This window comes from Poromitra crassiceps (genome assembly GCF_964638095.1).
Source record: "Poromitra crassiceps genome assembly, chromosome: 4".
Lineage (NCBI taxonomy): Eukaryota > Metazoa > Chordata > Actinopteri > Beryciformes > Melamphaidae > Poromitra > Poromitra crassiceps.
Window position 1 is genome coordinate 66,100,185 of NC_139626.1, and position 26,495 is coordinate 66,126,679.

The window sequence follows — 26,495 nt, forward strand, 5'->3', positions numbered from 1 at the left end:
TGTTGGGTTTCACATCACATCAGCAGGAAAATGAGAGTTCATGTATTTTCACTGATATTAATGTGCACGTAAAACAGAATTCCTGACCTGAGAGTCTCCAATCTACAGTGTGGACTCTGCAGTCCAACAGAGAGCAGCTTCACTGATGAATCTTCCAGGTCATTGTTACTCAGGTCCAGCTCTCTCAGACTAGAGGACTGGGAGCTGAGAACTGAGGCCAGAGCTTCACAGCTTCTCTCTGACAGCTGACAGCCACTCAGCCTGAAGGAGGATTAGTGATGAAAAAACAACATTGAAAATGTTTATTTCCCTCCTCACAACATATATTGAATCTATCCAGTTTGTATGCACTTACAGAGCTTTATTGGAGGCTTTGACCACTGGCAGCAGGATCAGAAGAGCCTCCTCTGAAGCTGAATATTTCTTCAGGTCAAACACATCCAGCTCTTCTTCTGAAGACAGTAAGATGAAGGCCAGAGCCGACCACTCGGTAGGGGAGAATTTGCCTGTGGAGAGACTTCCAAAACTCATGTGGTCTTGGATCTCCTTCACAAGAGAATGGTCATTCAGCTCATTCAGACAGTGGAACAGATTGATGATTCTCTCTGAAGATGGATTCTCCCTGATCTTCTCCTTGATGTACTGGACTGTTTTCTGATTGGTCTGTGAGCTACTTCCTATCTGTGGCAGCAGACCTCCTAGAAGAGTCTGATTGGTCTCCAGTGAAAGACCCAGGAGGAAGCGGAGGAACAAATCAAGGTGACCATTTGGACTCTGTGAAGCCTTGTCCACAGCACTCTGGTAGAAGATAGTTTCGGGTTTATTTTCTAACGTGTGCTCGTCTGACATGGCTCCTGGCTGTTCTGTTTTTTTCTTTCTTCTTTGTTTTTCTTTCTTCAAAAGGGAGAATGGCCATTTACTCATAAACCCTTTGCTGGACATTGATTCAGAATAGTCACCAGTGTGGGAGGTTGACTGATTTTCTGCCTGGCTTTCTGCCAGCAGATTAACAGATTTGTCTGTGGAGGTTGACTGATTTTCTGACTGGTTCTCTGACAGCAGATTGACAGATTTGTCTGTGGAGGTTGATTGTGGTTCTGCCAGCAGATTGACACCGGAGTCGATGAATGAGATGATGACATGAACAGCAGCCAGAAACTCCTGAATGCTCAGATGGACAAAGCAGAAGACTTTGTCCTGGTACAGCCCACACTCCTCTTTAAATATCTGTGTGAACACTCCTGAGTACACGGAAGCTGCTCTGATATCAATACCACACTCTTTCAGGTCAGCTTCATAGAAGATTAGGTTGCCTTTCTCCAGCTGCTCAAAAGCCAGTTTTCCCAGAGAAAGAATCATGTGTGGATCTGTCTCAGCTCTCTCATGATACTTGATGTTCAGTTTGGACTGAACCACCAGGAAGTGGATGTACATCTCAGTCAGGGTCTTGGGCAGGTCTTCTCTCTCACTGGTTCTCAACACATATTCCAGAACATTAGCAGTGATCCAGCAGAAGAGTGGAATGTGGCACATGATGAGGAGGCTTCGTGAAGCCTTGATGTGGGAGATGATTATTGTGGCCTGCTGCTCATCTCTGAATCTCTTCCTGAAGTACTCCTCTTTCTGTGGTTCAGTGAAGCCTCTCACCTCGGTAACCACGTCAACACACTCAGGAGGGATCTGATTGGCTGCTGCAGGTCGTGTGGTCATCCAGAGGCGAGCAGCGGGAAGCAGTTTACCCTTGATGAGGTTTGTCAGCAACACGTCCACTGAGGTCGACTCTGTGACATCAGTCACGATCTCGTTGTTCTGGAAGTCTAGAGGAAGTCGACACTCATCCAGACCATCAAAGATTAGCACAACCTGGAATTTGTCAAACCTATAGATTCCTGCTTCTTTGGTCTCAGGAAAAAAGTGATGAAGAAGTTCCACCAGGCAGAACTTTTTCCCTTTCAGCAGATTCAGCTCTCGGAAAGTGAATGGAAATATGAACTCGATATCCTGGTTGACTTTCTCTTCAGCCCAGTCCAGAGTAAACTTTTGTGTTAAGACTGTTTTCCCAATGCCAGCCACTCCCTTTGTCATCAATGTTCTGGTTGGTTTGTCTCTTCCAGGTAAGGGTTTAAAGATGTCTTCACATTTGATTTTTGTTTCTGGTCTGGCCGATTTCCTGGATGCTGCTTCAATCTGTCTGACCTCATGTTCATTATTGACCTCTCCACTCCCTCCCTCTGTGAGGTAATGCTCTGTGTACATCTGATCCAGAAATGTTGGGTTTCCTGCTTTAGCAATCCCCTCAAACAAACACTGAAACTTCTCCTTCAGACTGGATTTGTGTTGTTGTTGTGGATGTTCATGTTGAGTTTCTGAAAGAACAAAGAACAAATGAACAATTAGCAGATGTTTCAGTAAACATGAGAAATGTGAACATTTCCTGGTAAATGGGTATCTCCACTCCATGACATCTCTTCAGCTCATCACTGGTGAGTGGACAAACAGGTCCTGATTGTGTGCAGCTCAGTGTGAAAAACAACTGCTGTGGTGCTGTTTTGTTTCCCAGTGTGCACCACTGTGTTCAGCATATTACACTCACATTAACAAATTAATACTTTTACCAGATTATCCGCAGGCATTACGCTCATTTACTTTTCTATCTAGTTATGAATAGATCTTGTTTGCAAATGTTTATGTTTTCAGCAGTTTGGACATTTTAAACTATAGCCACTATACGCCGTAAAGTTTCAACACTCAGGATACTGGATACTCAGTTTGTTGATCTTGTGTTCTTGTTGGAATGGCTTATTTGGCTTATTCTAAACAAATAATGACAAATATATTCCGAAAAATAAAACGGGCCTTTACAAGTCAAATGAACAAATTCTCTCTAATCATTTGTTTCTTGTTTCGTTTGTTGCGGTTGAGAACTGTAGCTCGACGGCGTCTTCCAGCTATGGCTTGCATACCTGATATTCTTTTGCCAATCTTTCACCTATAGGTGGCGTCATTGTCTTGACAACAAAAACAAAACAGGCTCTAACAGACATAAATCTCCCATTTCCCACCATCTCCCCTCTCTATGATGTTAAAGCTGTTAAGGCTTCTTACTTCTCTGCAGCTCCTCAGCCAGCTCCTCCTGCTTCATTCTCCTCAGGAAGAGCAGTGTGATGTTTAGAAAAGCCTCTGTGTTGCTCCTCCTCTGCTCCTCCTCCTCAGTGTCCACCTCCTCCTCATCCTCCCTCTGACTCTCTGAGCATTCTGCCTCATCTGGACTCAAAACCCTCTGGAACCTTCCCAGCTCCTTCTTTACAAAGGTGACGATGTTCTCCTCAAGCAGCTGGAACAGAAAAATATATTAACTAGAAAAGTGCACTCAGTAGAGTGCAGATCTTGATGACATTATCATCAATTGATTGAACAATGGTTGAACTCTTATCTTGATGTAATTCTTATCGGTGGCCAGAATGCATGGTGCAAGTGAGAGCATTGTCATCATACAATAAGATAAAAGAGCTACTAAGAGGGTGAAAGATTATGTAGTGTTTACTTTTGGTTATTCGTATAATGCTTTAACAGTTTAAATATTTGGTATAAATATGATGCTGCTGTAACAGTCTGTATATATTTGCTTATTCGTATAATGCTTTAAAGCAATAAGCAATAAGCATTTTTTTCCACCTTATAACAGCTTTTTAGTCATTTGAGATGGTACAGTGACTTATAACAGAGAGAATGTCGCCTTTATTGGTCACACACTGCCCTCCAAAGGCCTCTCCTGGGACTAAGCAATTTCATGCCTGCGTCCTGGAGGCAGCCTGGAGGCACATACTGCGCATGCGCTGTACAGCTGAAGCGCTGTGTAACACAAGGAAGTAACTCGGTGCGGATTTGCTACGAAAATGACGTTTCACGTAACTATGGATTATTATTTCATCACGTGGTGAGTACCTGATGTCACAACATGTACATAGAGCTTTCTCGCGCTGTGTTTTGTTGACTTTGAACGGCGATATGTGACCTGCTCTGACCAAATCAGTCGCTTCTCGCGCTGGCTGTTTGTCTAGGAAATGCGATTTTATCAGATAATATTTATTTCTGCTGTTTTGGGGTTTCATCAGATTATAGTAAAATAAAGCCTTGGCTTTCATTCTGTGTAAAGCTTATTGTGAAATTCGACCGCTAAATATACTTTTGAAGCTCTTGAAGTTAGAGTGACAAAACTGAAACTATACCGCGTGCTAAGAGCCTGCTGCTCTCTGCGTTCTCACCCGTTCTCACTCTGCAGACTGCTGCACGTGCAGCCCTCCTCACTTTGCCAGTTAAACGGGTTTGGAAGTACTTGCAAATGGTAGGCTATATTATAGACTACTCTAGGATTTAAAACGCTGTTTCTAAAGTTTTTTCAGGGTTGTATTGTGGAGTTGTGTTATTGGTTTGTTATTTTAGACTAGTTTAGGCTGTTTATGTAACGTTCTAACCTCTTAAAAATCTGCCTCCTCGGGGGTTATCGATAACGAACATGGCAACCCGTCTCTCTCTCTCTCTCTCTCCCTCTCTCTCTCCCCTTGCAGCTGTGTAATTTCTGCATCCAGTGACAGTCTGTCTGTCTGTCTGTCTGTCTGTCTGTCTGTCTGTCAGATTGATAGACTAATACTAGTCAGTAATCTGCGTGATAATTGTTAAGTGTTATTTGATGGCGCCCTTACTCAGTGTATTACATACCTGCTCTATTTCTTCTATTAAGGGATTTACGGTAGACGTTCTGGTGTTACGTCATCACGTTCGCTATCACTGGTCAGTCTGCTGTGAGAGCCTGAATCAGATAGTCGATACTGCTGTTGTATGCTGAATAAATATGCCTAAAGGCTAAAGAGATCCCTGACGAAGCTTTGCTTATTCTTCATGCAAGAAGAGGATTGCGCACCCATGCTTAACAGGTTATGGGCCCAGCTCAAGGATAAGCGAGCGTTTATATTTCGGAAGAAGTACGCGACGTATAACGCGTTAGCCACCGAAGCTAACAAGCTAGCTTAGCAGTGAAAAAGTATAGCAAGCTAGTAGCCACGGTAACGTTTGCACGTGTTAGCAAAAATGGCAAGCAGAGCAACAGGACTCCTGGCACCGCAGCTTTTGTTCAACGGATCCGAAGATAAGTATGACCTGTGGGAAATAAGATTCCTAGGCTGCTTACATACTCTGAAGCTAAAAGAGACTATTTTGCATGAGCCAGCTGCTGGAGCTACGGCTGAACAGCTAGCTGAAGATAGAAAGAAGAATGCGGACTGCTTTGCTGAACTAATAAGACTGATAGATGATAAAAGCCTGTCACTGATAAGACATGAAGCCGTTGATGAAGGCAGGAAGGCTCTGAAAATACTGAGAGAACACTATTGTGGAAAGAGCAAGCCAAGGATTATAAACCTGTACACGTCGTTGACCAAGCTACGCATGGCAGACAACGAGAGTGTTACCGACTACATAATAAGGGCAGAGAACCTTATTACGGCTTTGAGAAGTGCAGGTGAGGCCGTGAGTGATGGACTAACTGTGGCTATGGTACTAGGTGGGCTACCAGATTGCTTCAAGCCACTAGCCGTTCATGTAACGCAGAACGAAGATAACGTTACATTTGCAGACTTTATGAAGACTCTATGAAGACTTTATGAAGACTCTATGAAGAGTCAGAGAAAATGAACACGGCAGAATCTGCAGATAATGTGATGATGACATGTGTAAAGCAAAGTCGAGGGCGAGGCCCCACCAAAACGAACACTAGTAACAGAAAAGATGAAGATACCAATGTGACATGTTACAAGTGTGGAATTAAAGGCCACAAGGCAAGAAAATGTTATAGAAAAGTGTGGTGTAATTACTGCAAAAATAACACACACCAAGAATTCCTCTGTAAGAAAAAGGCGGCCAAGATGATGCCAGAAAAGTCGTGGAAGAAGAAGAAGGCGACCGAGACCATCTCTTCAAGGCCGAGCACATAAAGAACGAGGTACCACCAGACAACGTGAAGAAGAAAGGCATCATGGTGGATGCAGGAGCTACATCTCACATAGTGAATGACATCGGAAAGTTTAAAAGCTTCAACGACAAGTTCCAGCCTGAGACACACTCAGTGGAGTTAGCCGATGGGACTAAGTGCAGTGGGATAGCACAAAGAAGAGGAACAGCGATGATATGTCTACTGGACAGCGCTGGTAGACAGCACAAAGCACAGCTGAGGGATGCACTAATTGCCTTCATACCCACATGACATATTTTCAGTTGCAAGGGCGACAAACGGAGGGGCAACGGTCACTTTCCAGAAAGGGAACAGTCGCATGGTTACTAAGGATGCAAGCAGGTTTGATATCCATGAAAGTGGAAATTTGTATTACTTGCCAACTGTTGAGGAGAATGTTGACCAGTGTAAAGGGTGCCATGACATACAAACTTGGCATAATATTTTGGGTCATTGTAACTATGACGACATACAAAAGTTACAAGGTGTAGTGCAAGGCATGGTGATAAAAGGAAGTGTAGCCAAACCAGATCAGTTGTGTGAAGTGTGCACACAGGGAAAATTCACCCAGTCAAGAAGTAGGGAGCCAGACATAAAAGCTAAGAAACCCTTAGAACTAGTCCACACTGATTTAGCCGGTCCCATGTCAACACCGAGCATTGAAGGGTTCAAGTATACACAGTCTTTTACAGACGATTACTCCGGTACAGTGTTTGTGTATTTTCTAAGGTCCAAGAGTGATACAGTGCAAGCCACTGAAAAGTTCTTAGCAGATGTAGCGCCCTATGGAGAAGTAAAGTGTATCCGTTCAGATAACGGTACTGAATTTACTAGTCGAGACTTCCAAACACTGTTAACAAAGAATAGGATTCGACACGAAACATCCGCACCCTATTCACCCCACCAAAATGGGACAGCGGAGAGAGGTTGGCGGACTCTCTATGATATGGGCAGATGCTTATTAATAGAAAGCGAGTTACCAGACAAATTATGGAACTACGCTATACAGACAGCAGCTTATGTAAGAAACAGATGCTACAGCAGGCGCACAAAGAAAACGCCGTACGAGCTGTTTGTAGGAAAAGAGCCCAACATATCCAAGTTGCAGAAATTTGGATCAATTTGTTTTGCTTATAAGCAAGAAAAAGGGAAGCTAGACTCTAGGTGCGAGCAAGGTGTTTTTATTGGCTACGATAAAAACAGCCCAGCTTATCTAGTGTACTATCCTGACACAGGAAGGATTCAAAAGAACAGGTTGGTGAAGTTCACAACCAAGACAGCCACAGAAAAAGAAACACAGACACCTGTGACAAACATAGAATATGATGATAGGGGTGTACAACACAGGGTCAATGACAGCGAAGAATATGTTGATGAAAATGTGGTAAATATACCTGGTCAGAGTGGTGTTCCTGAGGTTTTGTCTGAACAGACTGAACGCACACAGCCGGGCAGAGTCACTGAGACTGTAAGCAGAAAGAACCCACCAAGAACTAGAAGGAGACCAGCTCACCTACAAGAGTTTGAGACTGAGGATACGTGGGATCAACTGCAAACATGTGTGGACTCTTGTTATAGAGCGGTGTGTGACATTCCCCACACCTACCTGGAAGCCATAATGTCGACAAAATCAGGAGAGTGGAAAAATGCTATGAATGACGAGATGTCATCACTGGAGGAGAACAAGACCTTCAGCCTCACTCAGTTGCCACCAGGCAAACAGGCAGTGGGGGGCCGATGGGTCTATGCACTCAAGAGTAACATTGATGGCTCTGATAAATATAAGGCGAGATTCGTAGCTAAAGGCTACAGTCAGAAACCGGGGACTGACTACAGAGAAACGTTTTCACCGACGGCAGATATGACGAGTGTCAGAGTGGTCATGCAGAAAGCAGCGCAAGAGAACCTACTCTTGCACCAGATGGACGTTAAAACAGCCTATCTGCATGCACCAATTGACTGTGAACTCTATATGGAACAACCTGAGGGTTATGAGAAGAAGTCAGAAAAAGGTGAAAAGTTGGTATGCAAATTGCAAAAATCCCTCTACGGTTTAAAGCAATCCGGTAGAAATTGGAATGCTATGTTGCACACATGTTTGATTGAAAACAACTTTGTACAGAATCCCGCTGATAACTGTGTGTATACAAGAGAAAAACATGACGAAAAAGTGATCCTTATAATATGGGTTGACGATCTGATCATAGCAGCAAGTGACGAGGATGTATTGAAAAGTGTTAAGAGGATGCTTGCAGAAAGGTTTAAAATGAAAGATCTGGGGAAGTTGAAATATTTCTTGGGAATAGATTTTGAACAAGCAGAAGGTCAAATTAAAATGTCACAGAAAAGATATGTGGGCAAAATACTGGAGAGATTTGAAATGCAAGATTGCAGGTCCAGAGAGACTCCGTGTGAACCAAAACTTGAGTACACAGAAGATGCTGAAAAACTCAATGATCCAAGAAAGTACAGAGAGGCAGTAGGAAGTTTAATATACTTGTCTACATGCACTCGACCAGATATAAGTTTCGTGGTCAGTAAATTATCTCAGCATTTTGCTGAACCCACAGAAGAACACTGGAACACAACAAAACATGTGTTCAGATACCTCAAAGGTACAGCAGAACAAGAATTATGCTATAAGAGAAATGAGACAGAGAGACTAGGTCTAAGAGTGTATAGTGATGCTGACTGGGCATCGGATGTAGCAGACAGACGGAGTACATCAGGATATTGTGTCAGTCTGAGTGAAGGAAGCTCTCTCATCTCATGGAAAACGAGAAAACAACCAACAGTGGCACTATCCACTTGTGAAGCAGAGTATATGTCTTTAGCATCAGCCATACAGGAATGTATGTACTTAGAACAGTTGCTCAGATTCATAGACAAATACCAATATGCACAAACAAAGGTGTACGAGGACAACCAAGGCACTATATCACTAGCCAAAAACCCAGTTAACAGGCAGAGGTGCAAGCATATTGATATCAAGTACCACTTCATAAGAGACACTGTAAATAATGGGAAGGTGATTTTGGAATACTGTCCCACTGAGCAAATGGTCGCTGATATAATGACAAAACCAGCCACCAAGTCAAAGCTAAAACGGTTTGCTCGAGACATGTTTGGCACTTAGAAGTGCAAAAAGAAAGTCAAAAAGAAAGGTGTTTAATTTACATTTTTATTAAGGTAAAGAAGAAACCTTATTTTCCATTGTTTTGTTTTCAGGTAACCCAGTGAGCTAAGAGCGAGTGGGGGTGTTAAGTGTTATTTGATGGCGCCCTTACTCAGTGTATTACATACCTGCTCTATTTCTTCTATTAAGGGATTTACGGTAGACGTTCTGGTGTTACGTCATCACGTTCGCTATCACTGGTCAGTCTGCTGTGAGAGCCTGAATCAATCAATCAATCAATCAAACTTTATTGCAGCCAAAGGCCAAAAGGTACAAAACAGGACATGTATATAAATAACAACATTTTAAAGCTAAAAACAGGTCCATCATTAGGTCGTCATCATATAAGTTTGCCAATAAACAATATTTGTGGAAACCTAACTTGTGCATACACAGGGACTGACCATGGGGCACCACCCCACCAATAAAAAGTTAGTAAAACTTACATTGTGCATACTTAAGGACTGACCATAGGGTACAACCCCACACAGCCAAGAGTCATAAGAGGCACTTGTACCAGTGTGACCATATATGAGAGTGGTAACGAACAGAGCTGTAGCTTGGATTAACCAACACCATAATTACCTCATTAAGTGACCCATCAAGTCTACATTTAAAACTGTGCATGAGGTTTCTCAGTAGAGCCTGGAAGGTTGTCAAGCCATTAGTACAGAACAGCTGACTTGCACTACCCCCCCTAGGCTCCTTCAGGAGAATCCTGAGGGCGTCGTTATAAGCTACCTTAAGTTTACGTAAACTCTCACTTTTGTAGTTCACCCATAAGATAGTCGATACTGCTGTTGTATGCTGAATAAATATGCCTAAAGGCTAAAGAGATCCCTGACGAAGCTTTGCTTATTCTTCATGCAAGAAGAGGATTGCGCACCCATGCTTAACAATAATGTTGCTTGATTTTTAAATTCAATTCACAGATGGCATTAGACTGAGCTAATTTAGGATTATTTGCCTCATAGCCTAGGTTACTTTCAGCTGTCTGTCTCTCTGTCTCTACTCCAGAGCAGAAACGGGTCTGCTATGAATTATTTGTTGCTGTTATTTTATTATTATTATTTTATTAACAATTACAATTATTACTACATTAATGTACAATTATTAGCCTGCATTAATGTAACCCTAATTAAAAAAAATAATGTGCATATGGCGTCAGATGCTCTTGGGTGTTACAGAACAGTCGCTATTGATGATGATAATAATAAGAATAAGAATAATAAGAATAAGAATAAGAATAAGAATAAGAATAAGAATAAGAATAAGAATAAGAATAATTGATAGGACTTATATAGCGCTTTTCTACGTAGCCTACTCAAATAATGCTTATACATGAATATTTCCCAGGGGTTAAAGGCTGCATTACAGTAAAGCAATGCCATTTTCTGAATTTACCAGACTGTTCTAGCTGGTCTATTAGTTGCCTTTACATAGGCTACTTTGTCATGATATCCACTGAGGTGTACTGAGATGTCATGTGTACCTGTTCAACCAACAAAAGTATCTATCTATATATTCGAATAGAAGACCAGGGGCTAAATGTATAGTGAGAGACTGAGTGATATGGGGGGAATTCAACACAGGAGACCTGGAAGAATATGCTGAAACGGTGTCATGTTTTATAAAAAAAATACACCGAGGATATAGTCCCCACAAAAACAGTTAAAACAATGCCAAACCAGAAACCCTGGATCAACTGTGATGTCCGGGCTGCACTTCACGCCCGGACCACCGCCTTCAAGTCCGGGACGCCAGAACAATACAAGCAGACGAAATACGCCCTCCGAGCCACAATCAAAAAAACGCGGAGAGAATACAGCAGGCAGCTGGAGGCGAAACTGGACTCCAACAACACCTGTGGAGAGGACTCCACGCTGCCACAGACTTCAAAGGGGAAAGACAACAAAACCCCAACGCGTCACCCACCCTGCCAGACGAACTCAATGCGTTCTACGCCAGGTTTGACCCCTCTGCCAGCGCGCCCAACCCCCAACCCACCACATCTCCCCCCCACCTTGCCCCCCCCTCTCCTCCCCCTCCCCGCCACCTCTCCCCCGCACCACCCCCCCCTCCCCCTCTCCTCTCCCTCCCCACCTCCCCTCCTCCCCCTCTCCGCCACAGATCCGCCCCACACTCCCCCCGGACCACAACCCGCTCCAATTTGCATACCGACCCAACAGGAGCACGGCGGATGCAATAGCACACATACTCCACACTGCCCTCTCACACCTGGAGGGGAAGGACACCTATGTGAGAATGCTGTTCGTGGACTACAGCTCAGCATTCAACACCATAGTACCCTCCAGGCTGGTAAGCAAGCTCAAGGTCCTGGGACTAAACACAGCAATGTGTGACTGGATCCTGGACTTTCTGACAGACCGCCGCCAGGTGGTGAGAGTGGGCAACCTCACCTCCTCCCCACTGACCATCAGCATAGGAGCGCCCCAGGGATGCGTCTCCAGCCCCTTCTGGTACGACCTCTACACCCACGACTGCGTGGCGACTCAAATCTCTAACACCATCGTGAAGTTTGCAGACGACACAGCAGTCGTGGGGCTGATCTCCAGGGGCGACGAGACGGCCTACAGAGAGGAGGTGAAGGCCCTAGAACAGTGGTGCCAGGACAACCACCTCTCTCTGAACGTCTCCAAGACCAAGGAGATCATTGTAGACTACAGGAGGGGGAGGGAGATGCACACCCCCCAATCACCATCAATGGCACAGTGGTGGAAAGGGTGGACAGCTTCAAGTACCTGGGAGTCAACATCCACCAGGACCTGACATGGGCCGGTCACACCGCCACTGTTGTCAAAAAGGCCCAACAGCGACTACACGGACTCAGGCGCCTAAAGAAATTTGGGCTAAGGCCAGAAATCCTTAGGGACTTCTACAGAGGCACCATTGAAAGCCTGCTGACTGGCTGCTTCACCACCTGGTACGGGAACTGTACCACCATGGACCACAGGGCGCTACGAAGAGTGAGACGCGCGGCCCAGCACGTAACAGGATGTGAGCTGCCAGAACTGCAGGAACTATATAACCAGCGGTGCCTCAGGAGGTTCCTGAAGATCATCAAAGACACAAACCATCCCCACAACAGCCTGTTCTCCCTGTTACCCTCAGGGAGAAGATACAGGCTCCCAAAAGCATGCACAAATCGCTTGAGGGACAGCTTCTTCCCGCAGGCCACGAGACTCCTTAACATACACAAATAGTGTAGTAGCTGTACTGTACAGCACTGTAGATGCTCCCAGTATGTATGTGTAATGTTTAATTGTATGTTTAATTAGGTATATGCTATTTACACCTGTACGTCAAATACGTCGAATTCAAAATGTTTAAGTACGTCCAAAGTATGCACATGACATGTGCACCTATGTGCAGTGAATATGCCACTGTCTCTGACTTGTCTTATCACTCTACTGCCTTATTGCTTGTTGTGTCTCTTGTTGTTTTTGCACTCATATGCCCTGTTATATTTGTACTACAGTATGTTGTAAACGGAGTTCACAGCACAAGAATTTCACATGTGATACTTGTACTACGGAGTGACAATAAAAATCTTGAATCTTGAATCTTGAAGTTTATTTGGTCGTAGAGCTTTTTGGGCTTAGACAGATTTCTACACATACAGTACATGCACAGAGTTTTATACATTTGGCCCCAGAAGTGGTCGTGGTTTATAGGGAAAGTCCCATCAAATCTGTCAAATTTATTTTCTAATCTAATATTAGAAAATACATTTCCCAGATTTGATATGATGGCTCATTTGAAATGATGTAAATGAAATGAATGACATAGATAAACTTAATTTGAGGTCTTAAATTCAGAAAGTCCAGTTTCAAGGATTTTCTAAGTGGTTTCCAGGACCTTACCATGACCTACCCCAGATCATAACACACACAGGAGGTGGTTTCCAGACTTTACAAGTAGTTTCCAGGACATTCCAGGTGGTTTCCAGGACTTTCAAGGTGGTTTCCATGACCTTCCCATGACCTTACCCGCATCATAACACACTGCCATACAAATTTACAGCCAAATTTAACTTGGGGAAGTGGTTTCCAGGACTTTCCAGGACTTTCAAGGTAGTTTCCAGGACTTTCCAGGTGGTTTCCAGGACTTTCAAGGTGGTTTCCATAACCTTCTCATGACCTTCCACGGATCATGACACACTGCCATACAAATGTACAGCCAAATCCAACCTGGGGAGGTGGTTTCCAAGACTTTCCAGTGCTTTCCAGGTAGTTTCCAGGACTTTCCAGGTAGTTTCCAGGACTTTCCAGGACTTTCCAGGTGGTTTCCATGACCTTCCCAGGATCATAACACAGTGCCATACAGAATTTCAGCCCAATCCCACCTGGTGTGTGGGCATGCACATGCAGACAACTTCAAGAAAAGATGTTTATGTCTCAGAATTAACGTCAAACTTTGTGGCCATTTTTCTCAAAAACATAGTTTGGAAACAGTCGCGACATAAAGGGGTGTATCTCCCTCAATGGTTGGACTACAAAGATAATTTTGATATCCCCAGAAAGCTGAGATTCTCCTCTTTCCAACATTGTATACAACTCAAAATGTGTTTTGGGGTCAATGTGACTGATTTTGTCAGAGCAGGTCACATATCGATACCGATGCTATTGTACCCAGAGGGCGCAGTTTCCCCAATAGCAAAACTTGGAAAAGTTGCTGAATGGGGTTAAAATATTTGGTATAAATATGATGCTGCTGTAACAGTCTGTATTTGATGATCTTTATTTGATGTATAAAGCTGTAACAGTCTGTATTTGATGGTCTATATTTGATGTATAAAGCTGTAACAGTCTGTATATATTTGATGATCTATATTTGATGTATAAAGCTGTAACAGTCTGTATTTGATGGTCTATATTTGATGTATAAAGCTGTATAGTCTGTATATATCTGATGATCTATATTTGATGTATAAAGCTGTAACAGTCTGTATATATTTGATGATCTATATTTGATGTATAAAGCTGTATAGTCTGTATATATCTGATGATCTATATTTGATGTATAAAGCTGTAACAGTCTGTATATATTTGATTATCTATATTTGATGTATAAAGTTGTAACAGTCTGTATATATTTGATGATCTATATTTGATGTATAAAGCTGTATATTTGATGATCTATATTTGATGTATAAAGCTGTAACAGTCTGTATATATCTGATGATCTATATTTGATGTATAAAGCTGTAACAGTTAATGAATCAGGAGATCGGGGGTTCACCACAGGGAGGTTATGAGGGGAGAGCAAAGAAATACTTGCATGATGTGCTCTGTGTGTGTGTGTGTGTGTGTGTGTGTGTGTGTGTGTGTGTGTGTGTGTGTGTGTGAGAGAGAGAGAGAGAGAGAGAGAGAGAGAGTGTTTGTGTGTGTGTGTGTGTGTGTGTGTGTGTGTGTGTGTGTGTGTGTGTGTGTGTGTGTGTGTGTGTGTGTGTGTGTGTGTGTGTGTGTACATGCCTGCACATGTATTTATCTACATGTACTTATATAATGGATGGTAATGTCTTGCTCTCCTGAAAGAAAATATAAAATATTGGAGGGATGATCCAGAAGAAGACGGTAATCTACATTAAGGATGCCAACTGCCATAAAACACCAAGAGAAGGGAAGAGATAATGTCATCATTGATGATTTCACTGATGTCACTCTTGGTATAATGATGTCACTGTTGAAGGTTATGATTCCACAGTGATGATGTCACTGTTGAAGGTTTTAATGATGTCAATGATGACATCATTAAAGGCGATGATGTCAACAGTAATGATGTCATAATGGATAATGCCATCATTGGTGATGTTACACCTGACATATGATGTCACTGTTGAAAGATGGTGATTTCACTTATGATGTCATACGTATGATGTCATCACAATCATCACGAGGAGGGAACAGACAGACAGACACACGACCGATCACATAATCTCCCCCCTCGGCTTCGCCTCTGGCAGAGATACATTTCTGAGTGAATCATGGAACACAACATCACATCCATCAGAGACTGAAAGCCTTCTGGTCTAAAGAGTGCAGCATGGAGAGTGAATGTTTGTTTTGCATTTGACTTGTTTATTTACACACCATAAATATGGACTCCAGGTCTGTTTGATGCTCCTGGACAGACTCATCACTGGTAACCTCTGACCTCTCCTGGTGAGCTCTGGGGGGGAAACAAAACATGTGATATTAGGTCTGAGGTCATATCACTCTCACACACACACACACACACACACACACACACACACACACACACACACACTCTCACACACACACACACACACACACACAGAAAATATTGTCTATCTCCTTGGAGGAGATAATGTCGACATGAGGGGGGAGGGAGGGGCTTCCGTTCGCCTCGGTTTCTAACCTCGAGCCATATCGGTTTATAGGTTATAGGTTTTTGCCCCCGCCACAGCACAGAAACGGCCCTCCTTAAGATCACAAATGACCTCCTGATGGCAGCTGATTCCGGATTATTATCCATCCTCATCCTCCTCGACCTGAGCGTGGCCTTCGATACCATATCCCACTCCATCCTCTTTGACAGACTAGCTTGCATTGGTATAACTGACACACCCCTAGACTGGTTCAACTCATATCTCTCTGGCCGTACTCAGTTCATCCAGTTGAAATCATTCACATCCCATCCATCCCCCCTCTCCTCAAGGCTCTGTCCTTGGCCCTAGCCTATCCATAATTTACCTCCTCCCACTTGGACTGATATTCCGTAAATACAACATCCATTTCCACTGTTACACAGACGACACCCAGTTCTACGTTTCCTCCAAACCCACTTCCACCTTCCTGCCCTCCTCCCTCTGTGCCTGTTTGCAGCAAATCAAATCCTGGTTCTCCTCCAATTTCCTCAAACTCAACAGTGATAAAACTGATTGGCTCCAAGTCCACCCTCACCAAACATCTCAGTTTCACCCTCACCATAGACAACTCCTCGGTTCTCGACAGAACCCTATCATTCCATACCCACATCAACAACACCATCCGACTCCAAGCATTAATTACACAAAATCTTTCCTTCTGTCTCGCCACTTTGTGACAAGTGTCAGGTGTCGGAGAGCACACTATCTCATGCCTTTTGGTTCTGCCCTTCACTAACAGGATTCTGGGCCAAAATATTTGACAGGTATTCTAAAGCCTACAAAATAACCCTTCAGCCGGAGGCAGAACTCGCCATCTTCGGCTGCTCGGACTCTTCCCTGAATTTCCCTATGGTGGTGCAACAGTCTCTGACACAGGGGAACAGGGAACAACTGTTGCCAAGAAACTTATCCTGAAGGAATGGAAATCCCCCTCTTCACCCTCTTTTCAATTGTGGCTGACGGATATGATCTCTGTTATACGGATGGAGAGACTTAGGTTCTTGAGGACCAATTCACTTAATACATTTTGGTTATTTGGGACCCATTTTCAGCCTACCTCAGTGAGTCTAGGGGTGACGGGTGACTTGCCCGCTTGATCTTTCGCGGATTCCATTGCATGGTATCTCGGACACGATATGTCTTGCAAGCATGTAGAAAGATACCTTGTGCAACTGGTAGCATGATATACTACTGAGTGTTAAAGGCCCAATCCGTCAATACTCACTATTACTGACGCCGGTGGCCGTTAGTGTAACTGCAGGCAGCGTGTGAACGAGCTGACGCGCGGGCACCATACTCGCACGCGCACAAGCAGTTGCCTGGCAACAGCAGAGCTGTTGTTGCTTTGTAACGTTAACTCATAAAATTCACTTGAAAACGGCAACCTGGACAATTTATCGGTCAGATCAGCCTCGAGATGCCCAGGAAGGATTCTGGATGAATTAGGGGACGTTATTGTGGCATGTTTGGCCGTGTTTTGGCTTGCGTTGGCTGCGGGTAGGTTGATACTCATGTTAGCACAAGCCAGGAAATAGCCTGCTCCCCCTGTATGTACGGTACCGTGTAATGCCTGGAGTTGACCAAACTGAACAATCAAACAATGTTTCATAGCATAACAGTAACGTTAGGCATATTTACGACTGTTAAATTCATTATCCACACAAGACGGTAACGTTAGTGGGGCTGGTGGTAATTTCTATAAATGTAAATTAATATTAGTTAGCCGCGATTAGCATCAAGCTAACGTTACTATGTGCAGTCCCACTGCAGCTAACTGAAGTGGATACTCACGTTAGCACAAGCCAGGAAATAGCCTGCTCCCCCTGTATGTACGGTACGGTACCGTGTAATGCCTGGAGTTGACCAAACTGAACAGTCAAACAATGTACCGTAAGCATAACAGACAGTAGGCTAACGTTAGGCATATTTCCGACTGTTAGATTCATTATCAACACAAGACAGTAACGTTATTAGTGGGGCTGGTGGTCATTTCTATAAATATAGCTAAATCTATTAGTTAGTATAGCATCAAGCTAACGACTCACCACCGCAGCTAAATGCAGTCAAACAATAATGTTCCATGACCATAAGCATAACGGTAGTAACGTTAGGGTTGCATTACTTCACACAAGACGGTAATGTTAGCAGAGTTTCTGACCAGGTGATCAGATACTTGTACTACGGAGTGACAGTAAAAATCTTGAATCTTGAAAATCCATTAGCAAGCAGCAAGTTTCCTTCATGAACCGAAAACACAGTCCTGACTCTAGTTTCCCCCCGATGTCGGTCACATTGCTGCTGTCTGGCCAGACGGGCTTCATTAGATAAATCTTTATTTATTGATTTAGTGTGGACTTTTTCTGGAGTCTGTGTTGTTTCCTTTTGCTGGCAGCTAGCGACGAACGTAACGTTAAAAGCTAGCTTAGCCATTTCCTGTAGCCGTGTAGGACAAGAGGCTCATGAACGCGCACAGACGTCACATCCTCTAGCTGTGGCGGGAAATGCTATCCCCTTCGAAACTGCGGTTTTTCCATGTATCTTCTGAACGGCTGGTCGGAGAGAAACGCCCCTGGTCGCCATTTTTAAGTTACGTCAAGGCGCATTCACTCAGTGCCAATAATAAACACTTTGTGCACATTTATTTCTCACGGAATGGGCCTTTAAGAATATGTTTTTTTGTTGTGTTTTTTTTTGTTCTCATGTGTATGAGCCTGTCTGTGTGCCTTGTTTGTGTGTTGTTTAAAAAAAAAGTTGCTAAAATAAAATATTGGGGGGGGGGGGGGGGGGGAAAAACGGTCCGCCTACTTCCACCTTCGCAACATCAACCGCCTCTGCCCTTCACTCACTCCCAACAGCGCCGCAATCCTGGTTCACTCTCTTGTCACTTCCCGCCTGGATTACTGCAATTCCCTTCTTTTTGGTCTCCCCCACAAACTCCTCTGTAAGAGCCATTCATGTCACTGTCTGTTTCTAGTTTTAGCCTACTTTAAGTTTTCCACTGGGTGGCAGTGTGGACAGGTGAGCTGGTGAATTCTATATTGCACAGGTGTCACAGGTTTGCAATCATGCTTGGGTGATGGGGAGATCACACAGGTTTTTACCGCTCATCAGGATCATTGCAATAGATTCAAGTTACTGTATTCTTAATTGTTAACAGAATAGTTTTGCTGCCTGTAAACATCATTAAATGGGAACCTCTCACCCAAACTGTAAACACCGCCTGGACATCAATGTTTTGAAGCGCGTCAAAAACACCTGCTCCTTCTCCTTCTCCTCTTCTCCCCTATTTTTCCCGAATCCCTGCCACTTCCTGCTCTCCCCTCTCTCACATTCCCCCTGCTCGCCCTCCCCTGCACCCTCCCACCTCTCCTTCTCTGTTCTCTCCTCCTCCACATTTCCCATTTTCTCCCCACCTCCTCCCTCTCCTCCCCCACATCCCCCCGCTCTCCCTCCCTCCTCCACTCTCCTGCTTTCTCCTCTTCCCCCCCTTCCCCCACTACTCTAAAGCATAGTACACATTCTACTCCAAAGCATGGCACCCATTCTATCCCCTCCAATATTTCGCCACTATTTAAAGCATGGCACCCATGCTCTTAGTATTTCGCCACTATTTAAAGCATGGCACCCATTCTTCCCTAAAGCGAGGCACCCATAAGCTCTATATGTGAACATGTGTTTATTTGGCAAAGGGACTCACTACTAAAGGCTTGCAGCCAATTAAATTCGGCATAGTTTGGTTGCTAAGAAATTGACATATGTCCGTTTGCAAGATGTGTGTCTATATTTATCTATCATATAATTGCTCGATGTGTTATTATTACTATTGTAATTTGTTAATGTTGTGTCAGTTAGCCCTCCCTTCCCTGTTCTCTCCATATAGTCTCCCATACTCCTCTATACTCCCATACTCTTCCATACGCTCTCTCCTCCCCCACATTTCCCATTCTCTCCCCACCTCCTCCCTCCCCCTGCTCTCTTCTCCCCCACACCCCCCCTCCCCCTGCTCTTCTCCCTTCTCCTGCTCTCTCCTCTGCTCTCTCTTCATTTCTATATTTTCTATATTTCTCCATCAATTGTTCAAATGTTATCTTTATTCTGTATATTCTTGCTACTGTTGTGTCAGCTAGAATTAGCTAGACATATTTTCTGTGAAGCCCTCTGAGACATGCTTGTGAATTAGGGCTATATAAATAAACTTGACTTGACTTGTGTAGCGAAGCTAGTGTGCTTGCTGGGGGCAAAGCCCTGGGGCTTGCCTCGTGAAGTGTGCTGGATCGTGGATGAAGGCTCACGGGCTGTGATCGATCAGAATCACGGAGATGGAGATAGGGACCGACTTGTCGGTCCTCGGACGCGGTTGAATTACCACTGTTGACCTGTCTGGGTGTAAGGCAGTTGGTCACCAGGGCCTGGCTGGTTGTAAGACAGCAGGGGTTCAATTCGGGTCCGGGATTAGTTGTGCTAATGGTTGACATTATTAGGGGAGTAAGAATACCTGATGGTCTGGAAGTCGAAGGAATCTCGAAGGAATCAAGCAGGAATCTCTCGGATCAGGTGTAGCGTCACGGAACAGTTGTTTATATGGTCGCGTTCCTGTGTATGACATCACGTCATTGGTGATGTCACAACGTTCGAGGGAGCTATGACATCATCGGTGTTATGTCTGACATCGCCGATGACCTCACAGGTGAACTCTATGCTATGACATCATTGTCATCGTTGATGATGTCATCATCATTACGTTGTTGGCGCGCCGGCCGGTAGGCATCGACTGCCCCAAGAACAGGCCTGACGGTGGGCCATTATGGACCGTTTCTACAGCCGCTCCCAGATTCCTGTGGGGAATCTGTATTCTTCCAGAAATGGCCGGAATGGCCCTCCAGTCCCACCTGGTATAGGCAGGGCTTGGTTGATTATTCTGGGAGTGAGGGGGGCTGTGGTCCGCCTGGCCACCAGCCGGGTGTAGGCACGGGTCCGCGCGCCGTTGTCCAGTCCCGTACATCACAAGAGCCAGTGTGGGATCCTACTGCAGTAGCGAGCTGTAATGGCCTCTGGGGGCTTGAGCTTCCAGTTGAGGAAACTCAGCGGCGTGAGGTTGGCGCGGGGGCCGCTCAGGAGCCGGGGGCCTACCCAGCTACTGCGGTAGTTTATTGAAGTTTATTGAAGTTTATTGAAAATTTCTGGTACAGGACTATAGTCCTCTACACCAGACTCACACTCAGTACAAAAATAAAAAGAAGTCACGTTGTAATATACATTTAAAAAACAATACAACACAACAACATATAACATACATTAAAACAAAGTACCAGAGCCAAATACGTGGTCTCATAATAGAATCAACAGCCTGCCCTATAGTTATACAAGAAATCCTTTGTTAACCAATGTTTATCTAATCTGTTTTTGAACGTGTTAACTGAAGGGGCCTGCACCACCTCGTCTGGAAGTTCATTCCATTCTCTTACAGCACGAACTGTAAAAAAGTTTTTCCTCCTTTCAGAGCGACAGTTTGTTGGAAATAGCTTCAGGGAATTCCCTCTTAACACATATTTATTGTTCCACAAATGGATAATAGGCTCGGCTGTGAAATCATATATTTTATGAACAAGTTTGTATACCTCGATCATGTCGCCTCTATGTCTCCTGTATACTAGAGTTGGTAATTGTAAGTATCTTAACCTCTCTTCGTATGATTTCTCATCCAGCCCTGGAATCAATTTGGTTGCTCTTCGCTGTACCTTCTCGATTTTTTCTATGTATTTCACTTTATAAGGAGACCACACAGAACTTGCATATTCCAGCTGAGATCTCACCAAAGATTTATACAGGGGTAAAAATAAATCCTTACTTAAATGCAAAAAGGTTCTTTTAATGATCGCCAACATAGAGTTAGCTTTTTTTATTTTCTCCAATATATGTGTTTGAAATTCAAGTGAGCTGTCAACTACAACTCCTATATCCCTCTCCTCCTCCACTTGTTGGATCCCCAGATCCCCAACAGTGTAGTTTGAAACCTCTGCACTTGATTTCCCAATATGTAACTGTTTGCATTTGTCTGGATTCAATTTTAGTAACCAGGTGTCACACCATTTACTCATGCTGTGTAGATCTGCTTGAAGATGGTCTATATCTGAGTCCCCAGCTATGATTCGGAATATTTTCGTATCGTCAGCAAAGAGGTATACATCAGATTGTATCACACATGGTAAATCATTTATATAAACAACAAAAAGCACAGGGCCCAGCACTGATCCTTGAGGGACTCCTGACGTCACTGGTTTCCAATCTGAAGTGGCCCCATTGACCATCACCTGCTGTTTCCTATTACGTAAAAAGTCCTGTATCCAGTCAATGACTCTATCATCTATGCAGTAAGACTTGAGTTTTGATATTAATCTTTTATGAGGGACCTTATCAAAAGCTTTTTGGAAGTCCATATATATGCAGTCTACTGGCTGGCCTCTGTCCAAGGCTGCCGACCACTTATCGAGGACAGTAAGAAGTTGAAGTGTCGTTGATCTTCCGGATAAAAATCCATACTGCTTGTTACTAAAAAGTCCATTGGACTTCATATGATCGACAATATATGTCCTAATTAATTTTTCCATCGTTTTACATACTACAGATGTCAGACTAACTGGTCTGTAGTTTCCTGCTAATGCCTTGTTTCCTTTTTTGAAAATTGCACTAATTTGTGCCACTTTCCAGTCACACGGCAAAGTTGATTCATCCAAAGATTTGTTAAATAATTCAGATAACGGCTCTGCAATCACACAAGCCAATTCCTTCAATATCCTAGGGTGAATTGCATCCGGACCTGGAGATTTATAAATGTTAGTATTCTGTAGAAGCTTTTTCGTGTCTTCAATAGTAATTGTAAAAGATTCTGTTGTTTGAACTTCAAATCTGGGCAACTCGGGTACAAGCCCTCCTGGTTCGTTCACAAATACACTGCTAAAAAAATCTGACAGTATTTCCGCCTTTTCAGAGTCACTATCCGTTTTAGGGGACTTTATGTCTTCCTGATTGGTGTATAAGTCTCCTACTGATGTTTTTATTCTTGTCCTCCTATTAATGTAGTTCCAAATGACCTTTGGTTTTAGTTTAGATTGTCTTACTAGGTCCAATTCATATTTCCTTCTTAAATACCTAGTTCTCATTCTCACAACATTTCTAACTCGTCGATATTCCTGCTGTACCTCTGGATTTCTACTTTTTATAGCCTTCCTTGCAAGGCTATTTTTTTCTTTAATTTTATTTTTTGTGATATCATCTAAGGCAAAGTTATGTTTTCTAATTTGAGACCTACTAATACTGTTTGGTACATACTTTTCTTCAATTTCCCCCAACTTAGACTTTATTAGTCTCCATTTGATGTCAACACCGTGATTGGAAAGGTAATGAGCCCAGTCAAAGCATTCCAGCTCTCTGCGTGCTCCTTCAAAGTTCCCCTTATTATAATTCTTTCTTACCGATCCATTCCTCAGTGTTTTTGTATAACAAATTGCCTTAAACAACAAAATACAATGGTCACTTTTACCTAAAGGGCCTAAATACTGAATATCATCAATCATATTGTCCACATTTGTTAGTATAAGATCCAGCACATGTGGTACGTCACCACCTCTCCACCTTGTTGGTTCCAGTACATGCTGAAACAGCAGTGAGTTTTGTATACAGTCCAAAAATCGATTGTCCAGTGATGTTTGGCTATCCCCCTCTGCGTCAGTTATATTCCAGTCAATATTTGGCAAATTAAAATCTCCCATAATTAGCTTATGCACATACTTTTTAATTGACACCTCTTTCATTAGGGCCACAAGGTTGTCATTGTTAGTCTCTGTTCCACTAGGAGACCTGTAGATTAAACCCACCATCAAAGACTCTTGATTGTTACATTTAATCTCCACAAAGATACTCTCATGAAACTCAGACAATATTGTAACATCTTTAACTTCTAGTGATTTATGGATGTAAAGCAATAAGCCTCTCCCTATGTCGTTGTCAATATTCCTTGAAAATATATTGTAACAATCTATATCATCCAAGTTAAATTCTGTTGGACTCATATTATGTTTCCGATTTTTGGATTTAACTTCAGTGATTCCTATAATATGAATACGTGGGAGTAATTTCAAACGGGCGGTGAGTTCGTGCATTTTGTTATGAAGTTGGTCTGCATTAGTATACAGACACAAAATACTTTCTAGAGGCGGAGACTTGCTGACATATTGTCGCTTATGGTGGACAGGTCTGTGATCAAGTCACTGAGTCGTGGGGATTCTCACCACTCGTCTTGCCCAGGGGGAGTAGTGAGGAGCCTCTGGTTCTGGTGGCTTGAGTTTCCAGTCAAGGAACCTCAGTGGCGTAGGGTCGGTGAGGAAGCAGTTTGTCTGCCCTCGTTGGAGGGGGGCCTCTGCCCCTAGTGCCTCGTTGGCCGCCCCGTGGAGCGCCGGTGTGGCATAGGTCTGCTCTGGGCGAATTGCCGGCGAGACGATGAGGGAGACGGCCGCCCCGTGAAGCATCTGGGGCTCCTGCCTCGCCGTCCGCAAAGGCATGTCCACTTGCTCCACTTGCTCGGACTTGTTGGCCTCCCTGGAGGCCTTGGCTGGAGTTGTCTCCATGAGCCCGGGCAGGGCCAGGAGGTGAATTCTGGGAATAGGTAGTTGAGATGGCTGGTCCCGTCCTCTGGGGGGGTCCCAGCTGTCGTGTCCAGCTATCTTGTGGGAATGATTGACGCCGTCCGGCTGGCTGTGCCCTGTGCTGTTGGTCTCAGCGTTCGCCATGCCTCCCTGAGTCTGGTGTATCCCGGTGGCAGGCTTGGCCGCCCCGTTGCACTCTATGGTATGCTCAGGGTCGGCGACCTTTGTCGGTGGACATGTCCTAGGTGGGAGTGTTGGTGGTATTGGCACTGGAACAGTGGGTTCCGTAGTTTGGGTCGTTGGCTCTGGAGCAGTTATCTGCTCTCTAGCTTGGAGGGCCTCGGCCTGGAACCCAGCACAGACCCGCGCCACTACGGCTTCCATCCTTAGGATCTCTTCATGTAATGTTGCTTGCTGTGCCTTCCTCCTAGCGATAACGTGGCCAGAGGCCGGTAGGGCTCTGAACTTGATCAATAGGAGCTCCATAAGGTTCTCTGCAGCTTCATCTGCCTTAAACTCAGCCCTTAGCTGAGCGTAATCTGCCTCATGTTGTGCTACCCGAGCACGGAATCGGTTTTCCTGGGGGCTGTATTCAGTGATGTCCTGGTTGGTCTCCCTTTGGCGCACGATCGTAGCGTCGAACTTAGCCTTTTCTCGAGCTAGGAGATCGGCCCTTTCCTGGTCTGCCTGAGCAGGGAGTCGGTTTTCCTGGTGGCTACGGATGAGCTCCTGCCCCGGTTGGATCGTCTGGTCGGAGTGTAGGGGGTCTGGCCCTTTAGTACTACTCCGAACCCTGGATACTCTGCGGTATCCAGATTCGATCTGGTGGGGGAAGGGTTGCTCCTCTGGTCGGTGAGGTGCCGTGACCAGAGCGAGCTCACCTGACTCCTGCTCCATCTCTGAGCGTCGCAAGTCCTCTGATCCGCTCGAAGGACCAAATTGTAGCGAAGCTTGTGCTTGCCTCGTGAAGTGTGCTGGATCGTGTGTGAGGGCTCACGCGCTGCGATCGATCAGAATCACGGAGATGGAGATAGGGACCGAGATGTGGGTCCTCGGACGCGGTTGAAATACCACTGGTGACCTGTTTGGGTGTAAGGCAGTCAGTCACCAGGGCCTGGCTGGTTAGGTAGCCAGGATTCAGTTCGGGTCCGGGATTAGTTGTGCTAATGGTTGACATTATTAGGGGAGTAAGAATACCTGATGGTCTGGAAGTCGAAGGAATCAAGCAGGAATCTCTCGGATCAGGTGTAGCGTCACGGAACACTTGTTTATATGGTCGCGTTCCTGTGTATGACATCAGGTCATTGGTGATGTCACAACGTTCGAGGGAGCTATGACATCATCGGTGTTATGTCTGACATCGCCGATGACCTCACAGGTGAACTCTATGCTATGACATCATTGTCATCGTTGATGATGTCATCATCATTACGTTGTTGGCGCGCCGGCCGGTAGGCATCGACTGCCCCAAGAACAGGCCTGACGGTGGGCCATTATGGACCGTTTCTACAACTTGACTTCTACACCCAGCTGAGTGACTAAATGTTGGACCCAGGATAGTCACTACATAAGTAAAAACCTGGATCTCAAACGGACAATGGGAATCATTTGGACAGTTGGACACACACACCTGGATCACAGCAGTGGAAAGGCTTCACTGTTTGTCTGCTGGATCAAGGCAAATCCATCACTAGGCTGAAAAGGAAAGAGCTGGACATTGACTACCTGGCAAAGGAGGTCTGGTTAGTGCACACACCTGTATCTGTTTTGAATTGCTTGTTTGGAGTGTCAAGGAGCAATATGCAGCAAGGGGCTGCTTTGAGGATTATGGTGTGCTGCATTCAAGACCATGTGTTGACTGTCTATGGATTTATGCAAATGAAAATTCACTTGAAGGAAAGAGTTTATCATTCAACTCATCATGGGCCGTGGTCAGTGCGCAAATCCTCAAACATAGCGCAGTATTCCTGTTGGAGCGCCTATTCTCTTAAGTACACAATTGTTGAAAATGCCTGATATGAACTCCGGTTCTGTTGAAAATGGAGTCCCAGGGATTGCAGTGTGATGTGATTGAAAAACGAACAAGAAAGCCTACATTTAAAGGAATCTCAATGATAATTGAAAACCTTCAAAAGGAAAGGAATGCAAGTTTAAAAAAGGCAAGCACAATAAAGACAAAAACCACCACTCTCTTGGCTTCAAAGGAAAATGTCTCAGTTGTGCAACAAAATCTAAAAAGGTTCAAAACCCTATGTCAAA

At 44.3% G+C, this 26,495-nt stretch overlaps 1 protein-coding gene across 1 annotated transcript in view; it reads right to left on the bottom strand.

Annotated features, from left to right (window-relative positions):
* The window catches only part of LOC310775420 (NACHT, LRR and PYD domains-containing protein 3-like), an 888,839-nt gene that overhangs the window by 574,022 nt on the left and 288,322 nt on the right, over positions 1 to 26,495 (bottom strand). The window contains exon 9 of the mRNA XM_083635567.1: positions 88 to 261. Coding sequence (XP_083491693.1) covers positions 88 to 261 — 174 coding nt within the window. The remainder of the gene's footprint in view (positions 1 to 87; positions 262 to 26,495) is intronic.